Below are 21,694 nucleotides of genomic sequence, written 5' to 3'. Positions count from 1 at the left end.
AAGCATAGAAAATAATATGAAATTACATCTTGGTAGCAACCATTGCACTTTGCTTTTTTTCACTTACATCTTGGAGAGCACTTAAATTATTTTGGAATAATTTTAGATTTGTAGAAAAGTTGCAAAACTAAGAATAGTACAAAGAATGCCCATATATCCTGTATCCAGATTTAACTGTTAGCATTTTATGCCATTGTTTGATCATTTGTGCCATTTTTCCTATCTGTCTACCTACCTACTTGTGTATCTGTGTAATTTTATTTCTGAATCACTGATTATAAGTTATATCCATCCTGACCTATTACTCCTGAGTACCTTAAAAGACTAAAACAAGGTAGCTAAGTAATGAAAAAATAAGCCAAACAAAACCAGAAACAATCTAAATGTCTATCAACAGGAAAATGGAAAAAATGTGATATAGTCATGTAATGGTACATTAAACTACTATGAAAATTCATGAACTGCAGCTACAAGCAATGTGAATGAACCTAAGAAACATTATATAGAATGTGAAAGGCAAAGCTCAGGCTAGACGTGGTGGCTTGCCCTATAGTCTCAGCTACTAGGGAGGCTGAACTGGGAAGACTGCTTGAGCCTTGGGAGGTCGAGGCTGCAGTGAGCTATGATCATGCCACTGCACTCCAGCCTGGACGACAGAGCAAGACCCTGTCTCAAATAATAATCATAACTTTTAAAAAAAGGCAAAGCTCAGAAAACTACATACTATGGTATAATACTGTCTTTTTAAAAGGCACGTTAACAATGAGCAAAATTCAGTAAACTAGTTACCTCTGGAGGCAGAGACAGAGGGATGGGATAGGGAAGAAGTATACTAGTAGATACAACAATATTGATAATGTTTTAGTTCTTAAGTTGGGTAGTGGATTCATAGGCGTTTATTATTACCAGGCTTCATAGCTTACAGATATAGTATATGTATTCTTTTGCATTTTTCAAAATTTTAAAGGCAGCTAAAGGATGTTGTCTAAATAGAATTTATAAAAAAGAAGAGTAGAAGACAATATGTCGTGCATGATTTGTTTGTATATGTCTTACATCCCTAACTGAAAGTGTAAATTAATTGAGCATAAGGACTGTATTTAATGCTTCTATTTTATTATCTATATTATAGATTCTATAAGACCTACTATAATTCCGTCTACAAAATAAGGACTCAGTCTGTGTTTATTGATTACATGATTTGAAATAGCTATAAAACAGTAAGCTTAAACACTTTATTTTCAGAAAAATTCAAATTGATCTGTTGGGGAGTTTTTCTCACATAGGTGGGAAATTTCCAGACTGCTGCTGCTATGTTTATTATACAATATATCAGAAGGCCACTAAATAGTGGCATTTGGTTAAGAGAAATTTAAAGAAAAAACATTCTATTAAATTTTAGTGGTAAATATATAAAGGATATAACTTCTGCTTGTTAGCAAGGACATTTAAAAATAAGAGTTATGGGTGTGTCAGTATCATTCATATGAAAAAGTTACCAGTTCATATTCTTACCAGTATGCTGAAACCAACAGTGAATTACTCAGGCTAGAAAATGTATCTGAGGCTACATTTACAATTCTTTTAGAATCATACCTCATATTTGCTAAGTGAAGCTGATAATTTTGTGTGGATTACCTGTGATTTTGTTTCATTCTGGGCCAATATGCCCCAGTACCCAGTATACCTGGGGCTTCCCTCACCTCTCCCTCCAGGAGGAGAGAATGGGAACCTGGTTTTACACTAGACTAAACTAAACTGAGTAACAGCAGAGGTAAATCTGCTGCAACAGTAATCACATAACCCTTCCAGAATCAAATAGAAATTATTTTGAGATTATCTACTCTTCTCGATACCATCTTTTAAACTTCATTACTACAGATATGTGAAATTGGAACATGGCTATGCAACAATCAGCAGAGTGTTTGGAGAACAGACACATTTTAAGGAGGACTCCAATAGGTTTTTACCAGCTCTGATCCTGGGGCCAAAACAAATTATTATCTCCTGTTCAGTTGGCAAATCCTCATTGGTCAGCAGTTCATAATTTTGTATTTGTTCATAAGGTTTGTGTTTGTCTGTGCAAGTTGACAACACGTTTCTAAAAAGGCCTCATCCTCAGGGCCAAGACTATATTTCACATAAAGCAATATGTTCACCACAAACTCCCAGAAGACTAGATTTTGAACACACAAAAAAATTGTTTGTAGTTAGGCATGGTGGCTTACGCCTGTAATCCCAGCACTTTGGGAAGCTGAGGTGGGAGTATCCCTTAAGCCCCGGAGTTTGAGACCAGCCTGGGCAACATGGTGAAACCCTGGCTCTACAAAAAAATACAAAAATTAGCTGGGCGTGGCGGCACCTGCCTGTGGTCCCAGCTACTCAGGAAGCTGAGGTGGGAGGATCACCTGAGCCCAGAAAGTGGAAGCCGCAGTGAGCTGTGATTGTGCTACTGCACTACAGCCTGGGCGACAGAGTGATACCCTGTCTCAAAAGAAAAAAAAAAAGTATTTTTTCTACTACATGGTAGGTTTACTGTCATTAAGAAAAGTCTAGCAGATTAAAAATGCAAGGTGAACTATTTATGCATCATGATACATGTGGAATCATTTTATTCTTTTTTCATAATTACAGTGCTTTGTCATTACTTCTGATAGTTTTAGTCCTTGTTAATTTTCCTTTGTTATGGAGAGTCTTGATAACAGTTTGGATTAACAGGTGCACTTAGCATTAGCTTTTTCTCAGCTGAATCTGCCTCAAAACAACAATAAGGATAAGTAAGGGTGAGGCACTGCACTCTTTTTTTTTTTTTTTTTTTTTAATAGCTGAGCAGGAAGTTTGCCTCTGACAGGGTATTGTAATCAGGTTTATCACAGGAGCCTGCTGTTGTGTAACAGAAACTCTAGCCTGTCCTTACCTGTCTTAAAGTATTGCTTCACGAAGGAAAATAAACTCGCTGTAATATTTGTGAAATTCAATAAAATGCTTTCCCAAGCACTCCGTTTTTAATGCATGCTGGAACAATTTATTGTAGCTTTGTGGTCTTTTAAAAAACATGTTAAACTTGTGATTTCTTACTATTGTAATGAAATGGACCTGTGTCACTCTAGAAGCCCTGTATGTCACATTTATTTTACTTTTTAGACACATCCTCAGCCAAGTGTAGTAAATGTCCACACTCCCTCCCTACTTCCCTCCCTTCCTTCCCTCTTTTTTCAAGAAGAAGAGGTTTGTGTTGCCTTCGGATGACTGTTGATTTAATTGACAGGCAGCTTTTCTTCATTGTGTGCTTTTTGCTTTTGCTCACAAAAGTGCATTCACTATTCTATAGTATGTTGAAACTTTTAAATGGAAACGGCTTTTCATTAACAAAGGAAGCATTTTCTTCCCCCCTTCCATGCCTTAGCTTTCTCCGCTAAGTCTTGGCTTCTTCAGCAGCTGTACCTCCACCAGAAATGACAAAAGGTGCAATTGTGCTAGGAGATGGCGATGAAGATATGCCAGTGGAGTTTTGTGTGTGGGCTGCTAGGGACTGTTTTCCTTCTGTGTTTGGTTTTGTTTTATTTTTGTTATTCCAGAAAGTTGAGAGCACATCTAAAAACCAAAAAAAAAAAAGCTTTAAAAACCTTTTCAAACCTTTATCCCAGCTGAGTTGTTTCTTTCCATTAAGTTGTTCTGTTAGTATTTCAGTGGCCCCTCTGTCTTAATAACAACAAATCTGGCAAAACTCACTTAAAGCAGAGGGACATGGAATACAGAGAGTGTTGATGTGGTTTGTTTTCTTTTTCTAAGCAGGCCGTGAGAGTCTGAGTCTTCCTGCCATTACCCTGACTTAAGAGCAGAGCTCAGGAGAGGAGATAGGTGTGCAAATTAAATTTTAGTCTTTCCAGCCATCTCCTTTTTCTGAGTTGTGATTCCTGAGCCCAAGTAGATAGCCAGTTCATTTCGTTTACTTAAATTAATTTGGAGATAACCCTCTTCTCCTTTTTCTGCCTCTGCCTCTACTGCTTCATTTGTGACTCAACTTTCTGGAGTATGGTGCTGACTTGAAGCCGTATTTACTTCTAGCAAAAATCTTTCAGTTTACCTGGTAGAATAAACTGAAAATCTAGTATCTTTCAGGGGCAACATCTCTTCACAGCATACCAAATAATCAGATCATTGATTGAACCAAAGTATTGGGTCTAGATATACTTGTCTAGATATACTTGTCTAGATATACTTGTCTGTATTAGATACAATTTATTCTGTCAGTGACTTAAAATAGGGCTACTTCTATCTTTTCAGCTTTGATTTTCTTTATATATTTTAAACCTACAGGTCAGTTTAAAAATAGATAATATGTAACATAGATACTATTCTACCACAGTCCTTGGCAGTGTTTCTCAGTCCCCTCAAGAATTAGTCATTTCATCATCCCTCACTAGACTCAGCAAGAAGGGATAAAGAGGAAACTGGAAATTTGTTCTGAAGTACATCTCCAATATTTTGAATGTTGATCAACAGCATTCTGATCTTCTCCCTGAATGAGTAAAAAGAAAAGATGTAATACTGGGTCAGCCAAACCCACTGCGTGGCACTCAGCCAGGATGATTCACTTTGCCTTGGAGCAATCTTACACCCTTTGTGAAACTGGGTTTCTTTTGGTTGAAGGAAGAAAAAGACTCCTCCAGAGCTGTCAGTCACTTCTTAAGCACCTTCAAATGAAGGCCTTATTGGATTATTTTGATCTGCCCAGAGCCTTCAAACCTGACTCTAGATTTGTTCACCTTCTTACTCTTGCAGGCCACATGTAATGCTTGGGATTTTTTGTGCAATCTTTGTTAGAAACCTGACAGGTTTCAAATCTTCTTGAGGGAAGTTGAGGTGAGCATAATGATCAGGTTCCCTCATTTCTACTCTTCCCTCCCAGACAGCATGAGGGAGAGAAGCCAGCTGGTGTTTTCTTGTGTTCCTAGCCCACTTCCCCCCACCCCCCACCCCGCCCCCAGCTACCATCATCTCAGCCTCACTGGAATGTGTATGTGTGCTTCTCTTTCCAAACTTGGAGAGTAAAACTGTCTGAGCACTTCCTCCTGTCTACAAGAAAAATAGCCTCTGCATTTTATTTTTTGTTTCCTACAACCGGCATATTCTGTTTTCTGGGTATCCATAGCAATTTCATTAATCTCTAGAGGCTCTCAGGCTTTAGTATGCATAAGAATATCCTGGAGAGCTTGTTTAAACTGCAGATTCTTAGACCCAGTGTCAGAAATTGATTCAATAAGTATAGTGTGGGCTCTAAGAAGATGTTTTTTGTAAGCAACTTGCAAGTGATTCTGGTGGAGATTGTGCTTTGAGCAGTGCATTATATAAGCCTTATCTCTATGTCTGTGTTTTGTTATTCCACCTTGTTCCACAGAAAATTTGAGGTAGAATTAGCAGACAACCAACGGGTCAGTATAAAACAAAATGCTGTTATACCTTATTAAGTATGTGTTGTTTTAAACAGGATTCTGTTTAAAACTGTTTGGGAACTATGTCTATTGAGAAACTGGTCTATGAGTTTAACATATATGAAAATAGTGAAAATCAAGGCTGAAAAGATAGAAGAATCCTTACTCTCTGTCATTGACAGAGTACATTGTATCTAATGGAGAAGATTCTGGCAGGCTTCTTATTCTGGGAAATGTAGACACATATCTTGGTGTTACATTTTTAATAATTATAGTTTAATAACTCCATATTTCCCCTGAAAGTATATTTCTATTTATAAGAGGTTTTGTGTAAGATAAAAGTAGGTATTAGCAAGTGGTATAGATTTTGAATGTCTGTAGGTTTCATATATGCTGAATTTTTTAAATTTTCAGCTTTATTACACTTCTAATTATGACTTCTTTAACATGTTGTGTTTTTTTTTTTTTCCTTTAGACAGACATTACTTACATTCCTTTTTTCTTTTTTTTTTCTCCTGCCACCTTGTCTGAGAACTTAGGTTCCATTTTATACTTTTTTTGGTGGCAAAATATACATAAAAGTTACCATTTTAGCCATTTGTAAGTGTGCAGCTCAGTGATATTAAGTGTATTTACATTTTTGTGCATCCATCACCACCATCCATCTCTAGAATTTTTTCATCTTCCCACGTTGAAACTCATACCCATTAAACACCAACTTCCCATTCCCCACTTGTTCCAGCCTCTGGTAACCACCAGTCTACTTTCTGTCTCTAGGAATTTGACTTCTCTAGGTATCTCTTAACATGTGGAATCATACAACATTTGACCTTTTGTGTCTGGCATCTGGCTTATTTCACTCAGCATAGTATCTTTAAGGATCACCTATATTGTAGTTCGTGTCAGAATTTCATTCCTTTTCAGGCTGGATAATATTCTATGATATATATAAAACATTCAAAATCTATATATACTACTTGCTAATATCTAGCTTTGTGTTATATAAAATATATATACATTTACGTACATACATACCACATTTTGTTCATCCATTCATTGGTGTACATTTGGGTCGTTTCTACCTTTTGGCTATTGTGAGCAGTGCCAGTAGGAACATTGGTATACAAATACTTGTTCGCATCCCTGCTTTCAGTTCCAGAAGTGCAATTAGTGGATCGTATAGTAAGTCTATATTTAATTTTTTAGACAACCATAATATATTTTTGAATGTTATTTTTTTCTTATTACAAAAGTAATGCATTCAGAATTAGAAGGAATGTAGAAAATAATGAGAAGTATAAAGAAGGAGATGAAAATCACAGTCTGATTTCTCATGAATGCCATTAACATTTGCTGTTTTTGATTGTCTTGTTTAATGTGCATAAACATATTTGCAAAATTAGGATTGAAGCATATATACAAATTTGTCTCCTGCATTTTAAAAATTGAGTATTGTGCTATGAATATTTTCCTAAATCATAAAACAGCCTATCAAAGCACGTTTTCTTAGCTGCTAAATATGATGCATGATATGTCTATCTAACATAAATATCCAGTAATAAGGAAATGATGGATTCATAAAGAAGAATGTTTTCCAGTCACTCAAAATGATGTTCTCACAGGCTATCTCGTGGCATTAGAAAATTCTCACAAAACATAATGTTAGGTCAAAATTCAGGAGATGAAACTATATTCCTAATCCAGTTTGTACAAAAGCTCTCAGAGAGGCAGGAGCTTAGCCTAAGAGCAGTGTAAACTATTAGAGGGATTTTAGTAAGGGAATGACATACCAGATTTTCATTTTATAATCTTACCCTGGGCTGGGTGCAGTGGCTCATGCCTGCAATCCCAACACTTTGGGAGGCCAAGGCAGGCAGATTGTATGACCCTAGGAGTTCAAGACCAGCCTGGGCAATATGACAAAACTCCATCTCTACAAAAAATACAAAAAATTAGCTGGGTGTGGTGGTGCATGCCTATGGTCCCAGCCTACCCAGAAGGCTGAGGCAGGAGGATCACTTGAGCCCAGGAGGTCAAGGCTGTAGTGAGCTGTGATCATGCCACAGCACTCCAGCCTGGGCAATGGAGTGAGACCCTGTCTCAAAAATAATAAAATAAAATAAAATCTTACCCTGGCTCCCAGTTGCAAAGAGCTAGAAGCAGATATAGGGCTGTCAGGAGGTTTTTGATAGTTCGGGTCTGGGGTAGAGTTGTTAAAGTGATGAGAAAGACTATCACTGAAGACCAGGCTTGGAGGTGGAGTAAACAGTCTGTGGAATGGAATGAATGTGGTGTGTGAGGAAAGGGAGGTGTCAAGGATGTTCCTAAATGTTTGCTTTTTGCGACTGGGTAAGGAACACTGCTGGAGGGATTAAAATTTAGGGATGTGGAAGATGTTGGGATATATAAGTTTGACATACTAGAGAGATAATCCAAGTAGAGATATCAAATAGGCTGTTGAATTTAAATCCCAATGTTATAAATATGGATGTGCCCAAATGAGCTGAGAGAAAAGTCCACCCAGATCCTAACAGAGGGTTTCTCTAAGTTGTCAGAGATTTTTATTATCTTTTAGTATAGAATTTCATATTTCCTAAATTTTCTATAATGTTGATGTGTTATTTTTATAATCAGATTTAAATGTTCCTAACATATTTATCATGGCATTATTTATACTGGTTTAAAAATGGAAAACAACCTAAATGCATAACAATGAGACAAGACTGGTTAAAAGAAAATGGGATAGGACTGAAAACCCTTTAGCCACCTTTAAAAAAATATTTTGAGTGTTACTCAAAAAGGAAAGTTAGTTCAGTTTAAAAATAAAAGCAATTTTAAAAAATGAAATCTGTAATACTGAATTGAGACTAGCAGAATCTGGAATCTAATCTATAGGATAAACAGGTAGATATGCACACTTAATAATTATTTTCTCCTCAATTCATATTTGAAAGAATAGTGGCCTCTTTGTCACCAGATGTTGAGTTTCATGTATCAACTTTTAGTGTGGAAGTTTTGAAAATGTGCTAAATCCTTTTAGCCTACCAAATTGCTTCTCATTAATGACCTTACACATACTTGTCATGAATTTATCATCCATTAAATCATTTTTTAGATGATTTTTTTTCTAAGGGGAACATTTACTGCTCTAGTGTTTTGTTTGCAGATAAAAGTACTTAATTGCATCTCTTACCTGCATTATTTAAAAGGATTAAGATTGCCATAAATCTTATTAGTAGTGTTAAATTGTCTCAGCTTGAAAAGATGCTTCAAATTCTGTGCAGAATGAACCAGAGGTCTAAATTAATTAATTTTATAAATAAAAGGGAAGACACCTTCTTTTCAAAGGTTACTGAGAACTTATGTTTTTCTTTTCTCTCTTTAAAATTCACAGATTAAAATACAATTAATAGTATTTTAGTGTACAAGTAGAATAACTGTATCCCAACATTAAAAAAAAAACTTAAAATGCCACATTGCTACTTTGGATTAAGAGAAAATTACTTTGTATTCTTCAGCTACAGATCAATCGTATGTTGATAATATAACATAAACTGAAGGCATTTTTCCTAAGGAAATGTAAGAGTTTAGCTATGGAAATAGTTGTACCAAAATAAATATAATACAGAGAAGATTTTCGCTTCAGGCAAAGTAAAATCAAGCATAGTTATAAATTCTAAAAATTAGCAGTGTAATTGTCTCTGTATAAGCATATACCCCTGTACCATTAAGGTCTTTCCACCTTTGTATTTGAGCGATGATTTCTCCCACAAAGGTGATGTATGAAGCATTTTTTTTTTTTTACTTTTTATTGAGGTAAAATAGACACATAGGAAAGTCTACACATCATAAATGTATATACAGTGTGATGAATTTTCACAACCTGAACACAGTCACAGCACCCAGCTTCATGGAGAAGCGTTACCAGCGCCCCAGGAGCTCTGCTGGGTGCTCCCTTCCAGTCATGTCCTACCCACCCTTAGAGTAATCACATCCTGACTTGTAACAGTACAGAAGTTGGGGACAGAGTTACTGAGTTTTATACTTTATATAACTGGAATCATTCTCTTTTGCATCTGGCTTTTTTCTTTGAACATTATGTTTTGAAGATTGATTCATTGTTGCATGTAGCACATTCACTTACTGAATACTGTTCCATTGTGAGATTATATCACAATTCACTTATCTATTCTACATAAGTAATTTATGGACATTTGAGTAATTTCCAGCGTAGAGTTTTCACAAATAGTGTTGTTACGAACATCCTAGTACATGTCTTTTATGGGCATGCATACACATTTCTGCTGGGTATACATAGCTAGGAGTAGAATTCCCTTGACCTAGGAGGTACATATGCTCAACTTTAATAGATACTGCAAAATGGACTTTCAAAATTTTTGTATTAGGCTCAATTTTAATAGTGTTCTTCCATATCAGAAATGTTAGTTTTCTGAAATCCCACATGCACATGTGTGTTGTACTATAGTTATTTATCCAAGCCTTATCTCCTTTCTCGATTGTCAACTCCTTAAGGAGATTGTCTTATTCATCTTTTTATTTCTGAGATTATCTTATTCATGTTTTTATTTCTCAAAGTACTTTGCACAATTCCTTGCATAGAATAGGGTCTAAACTAAATTTTATTTTATTTTATTTTTTTTTGAGACGGAGTCTGGCTCCGTCGCCCAGGCTGGAGTGCAGTGGCGCGATCTTGGCTCACTGTAAGGTCCGCCTCCTGGGTTCACGCCATTCTCCTGCCTCAGCCTCCCAAGTAGCTGGGACTACAGGCGCCCGCCACTACGCCTGGTTAATTTTTTGTATTTTTAGTAGAGATGGGGTTTCACCGTGTTAGCCAGGATGGTCTCGATCTCCTGACCTCATGATCCGCCTGGCTCGGCCTCCCAAAGTGCTGGTATTACAGGCGTGGGCCACCGTACCCAGCTGCTCTAAACTAAATTTTTTATGTTGAATAGATGAGTAAGTGAAAAATTACATGCAGTATTAATATTAGGAATGTTTATAAATTGCAAAAATACAAATGGTATATGCAAAAAACTTCGAGTTCTTAAAGTAAGTGCTAGACAGAATTAATATATTAATATTTGTTCATAGCTTTTCTGAACTTTGTAAGAGAATCTTATATACTTTTATATGTGCGAGTTTAGTACAAAGTTGAATTGTGGATTTTTAACTACTAGACTTAAAGCCTGGCGTTACTCTCATATGGAAGCACGTGAATATTATGTAACAGTGAGCCGCATTTGTTAGCTATGAATTTGGAGAGTAATGAGAGAGTGCAGGTGGGAAAGGTGAGAGGGAATTTGTGTATCAGAGCAGTCATGACAACATTATAACTCTGATTGGGTTGTAGCTTTCATCCTTTCTCCACATTCTTCTAAGGCAAGAAGTAGTGATTTTACCATATCATGGGAAAACCCCATAAGAGTTTTAAGAGCCAAATAGAATTTTAATGGCTTTTAACATTTAGTATTTATGACTTAAAATTGCTGAGTTAAAATATTAAGGGTTTATGGGGATTTTCTCCCTTCATGCTTTTCTCCAAATTCCAAATTTTATTCAGTGAGTGCATATTAGTTGTATCTGTTCGTTTTTCTTTTCTTAAGCATTCCAAATACTCTGGCTTGGAACATATTACTTGCTAAATCAGAAATTTTTTTTTTCTTTCCAACTTTGATTTTAGGTTCAAGGGGCACATGTGCAGGTTTGTGTAACATGGGTAAATTGCGTGTTGTGGGGGTTTGGTGTACAGATTATTTTGTCACCCAGGTAACAAGCACAGTAAAGGTAGTTTTTTGATCCTCACCCTCCACCCTCAAGTAGGCCCTTGTGTCTGTTGTTCCCTTCTTTGTGTCCATGTGTACTCAATGTTTAGCTCCCACTTATAAGTGAGAAATGCAGTATTTGGATTTTTGTTACTGCATTAATTTGCTTAGGATAATGGCCTCCAGCTCCATCCATGTCACTGCAAAGTACATGATCTTGTTCTTAGGGCTGTGTAATATTCCATGGTGCATATAGACGACAATTTCTTCATCTGGTCCACTGTTGGTAGGCATTTAGGTTGATTCCATGTCTTTGCTATTGTAAATAGTGCTGTGATGAACACACACGTGCATGTGTCAGTGACTTATATTCCTTCGGGTATATATCTAGTAATAGGTTTGCTGGCTTGAATGGCAGCTCTGTTTTAAGTTCTTTGAGAAATCTCCAAACTGCTTTCTACAGCGGCTGAACTAATTTACATTCCTGCCAGCAGTGCATAAGTGTTCCTTTTTCTGCACAACTTCACCAGCATCTGTTATTTTTTTACTTTTTAATAATAGCCATTCTAAATCAGAACATATTTTTTAAAATAATTTTTGTTGCAAAAATTGCAACTATGGTGGTCTCTCTTTTATTTCAGTCTTGGCCTGACTACGAGGATATCTATAAAAAAACAATAGAAGTTGGCACATTTTTAGATTTGCCTCGTTTTCCAGACATAACTGAAGATTGCTATCTTCATCCCAACATACTGTGTATGAAATACTTGATGGAAGTCAACCTCCCTGGTAAGTGTGTTTCATATATTGTGGGGACACTTTAACTAGTAGAGTTATAATAAGCAGAGTATAGAATCTTTTCAAATCATAGACTATTAGAACCACCTGAAAAGGTCCATGGTAACATAAAACTTAATGTCAAAATCGTTTCTTAAAATAATTCAGACCTTTTAAAATCATTAAAGGGACAATATTCAGAAATAGAGTTTTCAGAAATAAGAGTTCTGTTTTGGTGTGAGGGATTTATGCTTGAGAGAATATGTTTGATTTTTTTGGTAAGTTTGCTGAGTGCAAGTAAAGTACCAAATGTTTCAGTATATGTTTTTAATGACCTGTCCCCCATCCCAAAACGGCACTTTTTAATTTGCATGAGGCATTATTATTACATAATGAATTCTAATTTTTAAAAAAATCCTAGAAGCTAATCTATGGTAACATTTTTGTTGTTTGATAATATATCCAGTCCATAAAACAAATGGAGATCAAAGTCTGGTCAGATCATATTGAACTCTTTAAGGCAGTGAAACATAGAATGTAAAAAGAGCCTCACTATACCTGGTTCGTAGTATACGAACACACAGGTAACCTCAATGGAATCTGCTGGTGGAATCCAGTCCTGAATTTCTTGTTAGACTAGAAATGTGAGAAATTTTGGACTTATATTCTTAAGAGAGAATACAAACGTGGTGTGACTATACCATTGCTGAAGCAATGTAAAAAATGTGATTGAATGTATTGTTAATAGGAGAGTAAAATACATGTGTTATGTGAAAAAAGCAATATATGAAATTGTATGTACAGTAACTATAAATATGAATATAAATATGTAGTAACATGTATATAAATGTAAGTATTGTCATAATTTAAAAATATTTTTTAAAACAGGAACAGAAATAATTTAAATTTTTCAAATGTAACATTTCTAAAGCTAAGGAATATGGCTCTTATTGAGATTCCAGAAATCAGTAATTATTTAAGATTCCAGAATTTGGAAGATCTTATTTCTGCATTTGGACATGTTGTATAGATCAGAATTACTATTTTGGATTTTTTTTTCTTTCTGCTTCTTTGATGGGTCTCTCAAGTGCGGAAAGTTCTTGTATGCTGTGTTATGTTCTAAATCGTGAGTTTATAGAGAGAATACTGGGTTATGGAAGGAATACCAGGGATTATCAAAATATAATTGATGCAGCCTGGTTAATAGCAAGCAAGCGTCTATAACTGATGCAGCCTGGTTAATAGCAAGCAAGCATCTATCTCACATGTTTATTATTGGACAGAGAGGGGATGATAGGTTTTCTGGCTGATATCTATAGTTTAACTGTATTTCTTGCCTAACATTTCCTGTGAGTAAGGAGTAGAAATAAATCCATTATAATATGCAGAGAGACATTATTGTCATTTGATATTTATTAAGTGACTTTTTGGAGGCAGTATTATAATAAATGGAGGTAGAAAAATTTCACTTTTCACAGTCTGTTCAATAGAAATAATTTGAACTATAGAAAAAAATTACACATAAATGTCATTAGTCTCTTTATTTATAATATTAAAAAATCAGAAACAACTTAAATATCCAAAAGAAAGGGAAGGGTTATGTAAACAGTGTTGTGTATGTTCAGTGGAACTTTAGGTATGTAGCTTTTAAAATAATGTTTATGAAGAGTTCATAAAAGCATGGAAAATGTTTATGTTATAATAAAAAGTCAAACAAGCCAAATTACAAAATTATGTATAACATAACCACAGCTACAGAAAATGAAGACATTCATGAAAAGATTAGAAGTAAATATACCAAAATGTTAAAGTGGCTATTTCTACGTTAGGGTAACACATGTTATTTTTTTCTTCTCCTACCTTTATGTATCTTATAAATATCCTATATTGAGTTGTATTACTTATTAGTGGGCACGGGGAGTGCAATAAGCTTTTTCTTTTTTTTTTTGAAGACAAGATCTTGCTCTGTTGACCAGGCTGAAGTGCAGTGGCGTGATCATAGCTTATTACAACCTTGAACTCCTGGGCTCCAGTGATCCTCCCACCTCAGCCTCCTGAGTAGCTGAGACTACAGGCACGCACCACCATACCTGGCTAGTTTTTTTATTGTTATTATTTTTAATAGAGACGAGGTCTTGCCATATTCCCCAGGCTGGTCTTGAACCTCCAGGCTCAAGCCATCTTCCTGCCTTGACTTCCCAAAGTGCTGGGATTACAGGCATAAGCCACCAAGCCTGGCCTATTTTTTTTTTTTTTAACAAAAAATAGATCTACAAATTAAGTTATGATAGTCCCTATACCTTAGGATGTAGATTCTAAAATGTTTACAGTTGGTTTGCAAACCACCCATACGTAAGATTATAAGAGTATTTCCAGAATGTGCCATTTGTAATGACAAATATTGCTCTTGGTAATGCCATCAGTTGTGCGGTGCCATTGATCAAAAAGAAGAGATCTATGTACGTGGTACTTTTACAAAGAGAGGGTTAGGGTTCCCAGAAAGCTAAAAGTGGTTTTAAACATGCTGGGACAATAGCCGCCCCTCCTCAACGCCTTTAAAGGTGACCAGGTAGCCTCTGGGGCTCGGGGAAAGGTTTCGGCAAGTATGTCACACACACCCTGCCTGAGTAAGCGCTGCCCCTTTGATGGCCACGAATGAGCTCAGATGCACTCTCCACCCTCTACTATGGTTCCTCCCATGGTCACCCACGAGCCTGCTGGATAGAGTTTCTGTTGGCGTTCGTGATCATTTATGTAATTTCTGTTTCATGTATGTAATTTCTGAAGTTTCCAAAGTGCCCATATATAAATTCTCTCCTTTGTGAAGGTGGGAGGAGAGGGCAAGCAGGCTTCCCCTTGACAGATAAGGCTTAGGGCGGTTCAGGGACACCCAGCTGGTAGATGGCAGAGTAGATTCCTACAACCCAGTCTTCCCCTTCCAGGGCCTGTGCTCTTCCCACCCTCTGCTCCCTTCCAAGACCCTATACTGTCCTTGCTACCATTCTCATCATTTCTTCCAGTTGCTTTTTTTATTAGTCTATACTTTTGGCATAAGGGGAGCAGTTCAAGATCTTAATTCTTTTTTTTTTTTTTTTTTTTTGAGACAAAGTCTCACTCTGTCACCCAGGCTGGAGTGCAGTGGCGTGATCTCCGCTCACTGCAAGCTCCACCTCCCGGGTTCACGCCATTCTCCTGCCTCAGCCTCCAGTGTAGCTGGGACTACAGGTGCCCGCCACCATGCCCGGCTAATTTTTTGTATCTTTAGTAGAGACGGGGTTTCACTGTGTTAGCCAGGATAGTCTGGATCTCCTGACCTCAGGTGATCTGCCTGCCTTGGCCTCCCAAAGTGCTGGGATTACAGGCATGAGCCACCACGCCTGGCCAAGATATTAATTTTAAAAGGAGAAATATTTCAAGAAATGTCATTTTTTAGAATAATAATACTAATATGGTTTTGATTTTTAAATTATCTGAGAAGAGACTATACCTTCTGCAACCTAATATAGATAATGGTTAAAATTTTAGTGAATGTATTTTAAAATTAATTTTTTCCGTGTTTGAAGTGTACATGTTTGAGTGCAAGAGTCCTATCATTCATTTCTCTAATTTCCTCCATTATATTAATGCACAGTGTCTTGTACCTAGTAGACACTCAGTAAATGCTTGTTGAATTGAGCTTAAGTTTCTATCTCCTAATCTTTTTGCATCTGAATAAAGCCCGGGAGTAAATTCAGGTGACATCTGTAAATTGAAATTATCTTAATAGTATAATAGTCCAAATTCTCTGCCTCACAAAGACCTGCACTGTCTGGCCCTGCCAGCCTCTTAACATTCAACACTAAAGCCTTGTTGGATTATTTGCATTTCCTGAAAGCACCATCCCATGTTTGTCATAGCCTGTACCATACTGCATTCTCATTAGGAAAAAGACTTGAGGAAAAGGACTGTATCTGTGTCTTAAGTACCCAGAACACACTAGTTGCTCAATAAATGTTTGTTGGAAGAATAAAAGCCAAGTGAAAACTTGAGCCAAGCTATCAGAATCTGGTAAATATAAAAATACTTTGATGCGATATTTTGAATTATCATTGTTATATGTGTTCTGTTTCTATGTAACAAAGCATTTTTTAATCAGCAAAATTTTTTTACTTAAATGTTTCAAGAAAGAAATTAATTTTGTGTTTTATTTATTCTTTGTCATAAACATGTAATTAGTACGAATTATGTGTGAGTTGTAGCAGTTAGGAAGATAAATAAAACAAGATTGAGTCACCCTCAAGTTTAAGAGGAAAACAGAAAGATAAACCCTTAACTGTGTGCAGTAGAAGGGTACCTGCCAGGACATCTGCTTTAGCACTCAGAAGAGGGCCAGTCACAGGAGGCTGTGGTATCATGTCTATTCTTAGAGGAGGTCACTGGTATAACCAAGTTCTCTAAGATGAGTGAGCTTCAGCCAGGCAGAGCCTGAGATGAGGAATGGGGGAAAGAAACTGGCTTTCTAGGCAAAGGGGCAAAAGTAGCTGTGCAAAGCAGAGAGGCAAGTGAGAATATGGCTTGTTTGGGGGAACTATGGAGATTAGGCTGGGAGCTAAAAGCTTTAGTGAGTTCATAAGAGCAGGGGACTACGATGATTGGGCCACAGGAGAGTAAGACTAGAGAAAGGGAGAGCAGTTATAAGGGTGGCCTAAGGAGCAACAGTGAAGGGAAGAAAGGGGATGGATTGGAAAGCAGTCAGCACTGATCCAAGTGCCTTAGGTGTATTGATTAATTCAGTCTTCACAATAGCTATGAAGCAGGTACTATTCTTATTCCTATTTTAGATAGATTGTTTAAAAACTGAGGCACAGAAAGGTTGTATAACATGTCCACAGTCACAGAGCTTGTAAGTGATGGAGCAGGGACTCTAGTCCAGGCAGTTTGGTTCCGTAGTCTATTCTCAACCATGGTACTATATGCCACATTGAGAGAATGGAATTAACAGGACATGGTGACTGAATGCATGTAGAAGGTTCAGTTCAGTTCCATGCAAGCTCATTATCTCTTATAAAAAATGGCTATCATACTTGAAATTGATTAGAGTAGGGTGTGGTCACAGCTTACATACTTAGATTGGGAAGTACAGAAATTTTTTGTTTAGTTTTCAAAGTCTATTCACTTGAGCATAACCTGAATTTATTCTCATTATAACCCATTTTACAAGTGAAGAAACTGAGGCTAAGTGACTCTGATCCAAGAGTCACAAAGCTAGTGATTGGAAAGCTTAAATATAGGTCCTAGGTTTTCTGGTTCCAAGTCCCACATTATTCAGTCTTGAGTAATAGGTGTAGTCTATGCTGAACATATAATTTCTTTAGGAAAGCAATATATCTAGTTAAACAGTTGTTGAGGGCTTCCAGTGTGCTAGCCAGAATGCCAGCCAGTGCACATACATTGCTAGAGAAGCTTTTGGTCTTATAATATAGGGAGTTAGTTTTAGGTGAGCAAACACTGCTATAGAAACACAGACAAGAGATGTGGATGAAACAACTGGTATGTGGCTGCCAGATGCCAGGATGTGTCCTAGAAATAGTAGATGTTTTAGGAAGTTGGAATAGGGAATGATACGCCGTTTTAAGATTCTACCATTCATTTTTCTATACAGATGCCATGTTTTGATGTTTTCTTCACAAAATGTGTGTCTCTGAGTTCTTGCATAGTGTCGTGTTTTAAGATAAAGGTTATTTTATGGATATATATACATTGGGGATGGTCTAGTTGCCAAATAATTTACTTTACATTTTACTGTTTTGTTCTTCAGATGAAATGCATAGCTTAACTTGCCACGTGGTAAAAATGACTGGAATGGGAGAAGTGGATTTTCTGACATTTGATCCTATAGCTAAAATGGCAAAAACTGTTAAGTACGATGTACAAGCTGTAGCTATCATTGTGGTGGTATTAAAACTGCTCTTTCTATTGGATGACAATTTCGAGTGGTAAGTGTACGTCAATTTTATGACAAGTAACATTTTATGGTGCCGATCTTAGTTTTTTAAGAAACCTTTAAATGTCATGAAGACACTTTAAAAAAGGAGCTAAAGAAAAAATTTGTACTGTATTTACCTAATTATATGTTATCTCAAAAAATGGAGACTCTCAATTGTTACAGAACATTGACCAGTAGTCACAATTATTTCTTACACAGTACTTTGACTCAGCTGGTTGTCAGTTGTTTGATCATGTTTTATACCTGTTATTCTTTAGGTAGCAATGTTCCTCTTTGCTCCACTGATTTCCTAGTTTTAAAGTATCTTCATAAATCTCTATCTATATCCCTTTAGGCTCCTGGCAATATGTGTTCTCAAAGATTATTTTAGAAAGTAAAGGAATCTTAATATGTCACCCCTCCCAGATGCCAACAAAGAGTGACAGTATTTATAGTGTCTCCTCCTCTGTTTCAGTGATTGCTTCTCCATTAAAACATGGTATCAATTTCAAATACTGTTCTATACTTTTCTCTCAGAAGAATTCAGAATTTATCTTTCCAAATACATGACTTCTAAATAAATTGATTTGTTTATTGTTATCTCCAGGTCTTTGTCTAATCTTGCTGAAAAGCATAATGAAAAGAACAAAAAAGGTATTTTAATTTTTTATCATTCAAATTCAAAGTGGTTATAGATGATAGATTAAAAGATGGAATAAATGTAGGCAAACAACTTTGAAAAATACACATATACACATAAACAAACACATGTATACAAATTGTATATTGTACCAGCATTGTTTTTTCATATAATTACCTACTTGTATCTCTAGGGTACTAAAAAATATCAGTGAGTCCGTATTATATGTAAGACCAGGCTGTTTTGTATTCCCAACTTCTACTCACCAGCCATGCTAGATCATGAATTTACAGGCAGCTTTGTGACCATCCTGTCTATTCTGATGCTTTCGGCCTTTGCTCTTGTTGGTCCCTCTATCTGAAATGCTCTTTCCTTCTTACCCCAACTCCTGTTCAGTCCCTGGCAAATGCCTCTTTATTCTTGAAGATGCAGCATAAACACCACTCTTCTGTCTGGTCTTCACACCTATCCACTTCACAATGCTTCACCTCTTCCCAAATCAGAACTAATAACTCCTGCCACAGTCACTCTTGTTCAGACTTCTGCTAGATGTTTAGTGCCTTGAGGTCTAACTAATGGCCTAAGTACCTCTGTCCCTATTAGATTGCCAATATTTGTAAAGTGCTTAGAAGAGTATCTGGCATCTAGTAAGTACTTTATAAGTGATAGACAGATAGACAAGTGAAGTGTGAGCTTCTGGAGGGAGGGATCATATCTTTTTTTTTTTCTTTTAATGTGTCTTTAGTGCCCAACATAGTGACTAGCCTAAGAGCAACTCAGTGAAGTGTGGTGAATATGTGAATTATTAAATTCAATTCCAGTTTCTTAATGTTCTCATTAGGATTTATGTTCATTGGTTTTAGAGGCTTGAATTTATTGGAAGCAATCAGTTTGTGTGTTCTTTCCAGAATATGTGCAAAATAAAATACTACTTTCTGTATATTGCTCATGTTGACTTCTACGTAGAGTGAAAGGTTGAACTAGCTGTCTTCTAATATCCCCTCTAATGCTAAAAGGTGATAATTTACTACGTAGACATGTAGAATAAACAGAGTGCTTTGACCTGTCTCCCTGTAAGCCTCAAAATAAATCCATGCTGTCAGCAGGACAAAGATCACTGTCATTTCTCTCTGCTCTGTCTGCTAATCACCATCCCCTGCCCCCAGCATTATTGATGGGGAGATTGAGGTTTAGAAAAGTTGTGATTTACTCCAGGTCAAAGAACCATGAGTTCTATTGATTACTATAGTCTTCCTCTATCCTTATAATTCTTTCGGTAGTTTCCTCTCCTCTGTGGCTGTATGGTCTACAAGGTCATATTGGATTAAACAATTATCATATTGACCAGCTGAAAAGATTTTTAGTTAGGCATGGAAAGAGACTGCCTTCACCAGAGAATATGGAGAATAATCCCTATATGGAGTGAAAGAGTGAGGAGTGAGTTTTTATACTTTACTGCATTCAGTTCTGTTGTCTCTCTAATGTCTACATCTTGATCACACACTCACACCAACTGTCCAATGCAGTCCACTTTCTTACTTGTCTCTAGATTCTTTGAATTAAGATTATGAAGAATGGGAATAGGAGCTAGTGAAACTGGAAGTCTGGGTTCAGCTACTATAGTATCATTTTACACATTTATCCATCATTTGTTCCTTTATACATGTATTCATCATATTGGAACACCACCGTGTGCCAGGCACTGTGCTGGGTGTTGGGTTTGAGAGGAGGAGCAGGCCTTCTTTGTAGTGGGAAACAAAATATGTGTTCTGTTCTCAAGGAGGTAATAGTCAAGTCTAGGAGAAGCAGACATGTAAAAAGATGATTTCAGTATAATTTAGTTGGGGCTGCAATATAGGTAGGATCTTAGAGGAGGGATTGACAGATTCCTCAGGAGAGTCCTGTTAGGGTAGAGAGACAATGACTCCATCCATAGATTCCAAGAGCTAGTATATAAATGTTTAGCTATGTCAATTAATGAAAACTCAAATGAACAATGTATATTATTATAGTGTGGTTTATTTCGTTAATAATCTTGGATTTTATTTCTTTCAGATAAGCCATGGTTTGATTTCAGAAAGTGGTACCAAATTATGAAGAAAGCTTTTGATGAGAAAAAACAAAAATGGGAAGAAGCAAGGGCCAAGTATGTTCTCTTTCCTGGTTTAGATGCACCTGCTTTACTTCTGTGTCTTGTTACTTTACATTTGAAAGCTGAAGCTTCATCAGTATACACTGGTCTGCATTGTGACTTTTTTTTCTGGAAATATTAGCCCGACACTCTAATTAACTTTTCTCTTTTTTATATTACTATTAATCAAAGTTTAGATTTGATGTGTATTTCACCAGTGTTTTTATTAATGTCCTCTTTCTGTTCCATGATCCAATGCAGGATACCACAGTATACTTTTTATAATTTAACTTTTTATAATTTGCATGAGACTTGCCTATATTTCTAATACTCCTCCCTCTTTCCCTTTCTCAAATTTAGTCATTTCTCATCTATGCTTCCCAATATTAAAAAGATTACAGATGTTACCTTGCAACATATGTAATTGGAATGTTCCCCCAAAATAAAGGTCCCTGTGAAAATTAAAACAAAGGAAAGCAGATAGCAAGTCCATTTGATTCAGCCAGTGTCACTGCCTTTCTTTGAACTGTCATTCTGATGTGGGCTCATTGTGGTAGAGTAGAGAGAGCATAAGCAGCGCTAGGTTTGAATCCTGTCTGCATTACAAGCTAGCTGTGTGCCCATGGGCCAGTTACTTAACCTTTTGTTGAGTCTGAGTCTCTTTGAGGCTTTGAAGAAAAAGGTGACATCTCTGTATTTAATGTAAATTTACAGTAATACTAATTCGACTCAGTAATTTTATATCCTTTGAGAAAAATCAAGGTTCCCCAAATTAGTTGAAATGAGAATTTGTTCAGCTCCTATTTCTTCATCAGTAAAGTAGACATAATAATGCCCACTTATATACTGTAATTAAGACCCAATTTTCCAGTATGAGAGTAGAACTAGATTATTTTTCCTCTAAATTTCAGAGGGCTTTTAAATAGAAAAACAGATTCTTGGGGTGGAAAAGGCACTGTGGAG

General features: G+C 36.4%; 1 protein-coding gene across 4 annotated transcripts in view; it reads left to right on the top strand.

Annotated features, from left to right (window-relative positions):
* The window catches only part of TAF1B (TATA-box binding protein associated factor, RNA polymerase I subunit B), a 95,750-nt gene that overhangs the window by 50,536 nt on the left and 23,520 nt on the right, over positions 1–21,694 (top strand). For all 4 annotated transcript variants that reach the window (XR_010123150.1, XM_054474420.2, XM_054474418.2 and 1 more), the window contains 4 exons: positions 11,860–12,007; positions 17,793–17,970; positions 18,568–18,614; positions 20,656–20,746. Coding sequence is in view for 3 of the 4 variants with exons in the window: in XM_054474420.2 (XP_054330395.1) it covers positions 11,860–12,007; positions 17,793–17,970; positions 18,568–18,614; positions 20,656–20,746 (464 nt within the window). In the remaining variant the exon portion in view is untranslated. The remainder of the gene's footprint in view (positions 1–11,859; positions 12,008–17,792; positions 17,971–18,567; positions 18,615–20,655; positions 20,747–21,694) is intronic.

This window comes from Pongo pygmaeus, chromosome 12 (assembly GCF_028885625.2).
Source record: "Pongo pygmaeus isolate AG05252 chromosome 12, NHGRI_mPonPyg2-v2.0_pri, whole genome shotgun sequence".
Taxonomy (NCBI): domain Eukaryota; kingdom Metazoa; phylum Chordata; class Mammalia; order Primates; family Hominidae; genus Pongo; species Pongo pygmaeus.
The sequence above is the reverse complement of the archived record's forward strand: the minus strand, read 5'-3'. Positions and strand labels throughout refer to the sequence as shown.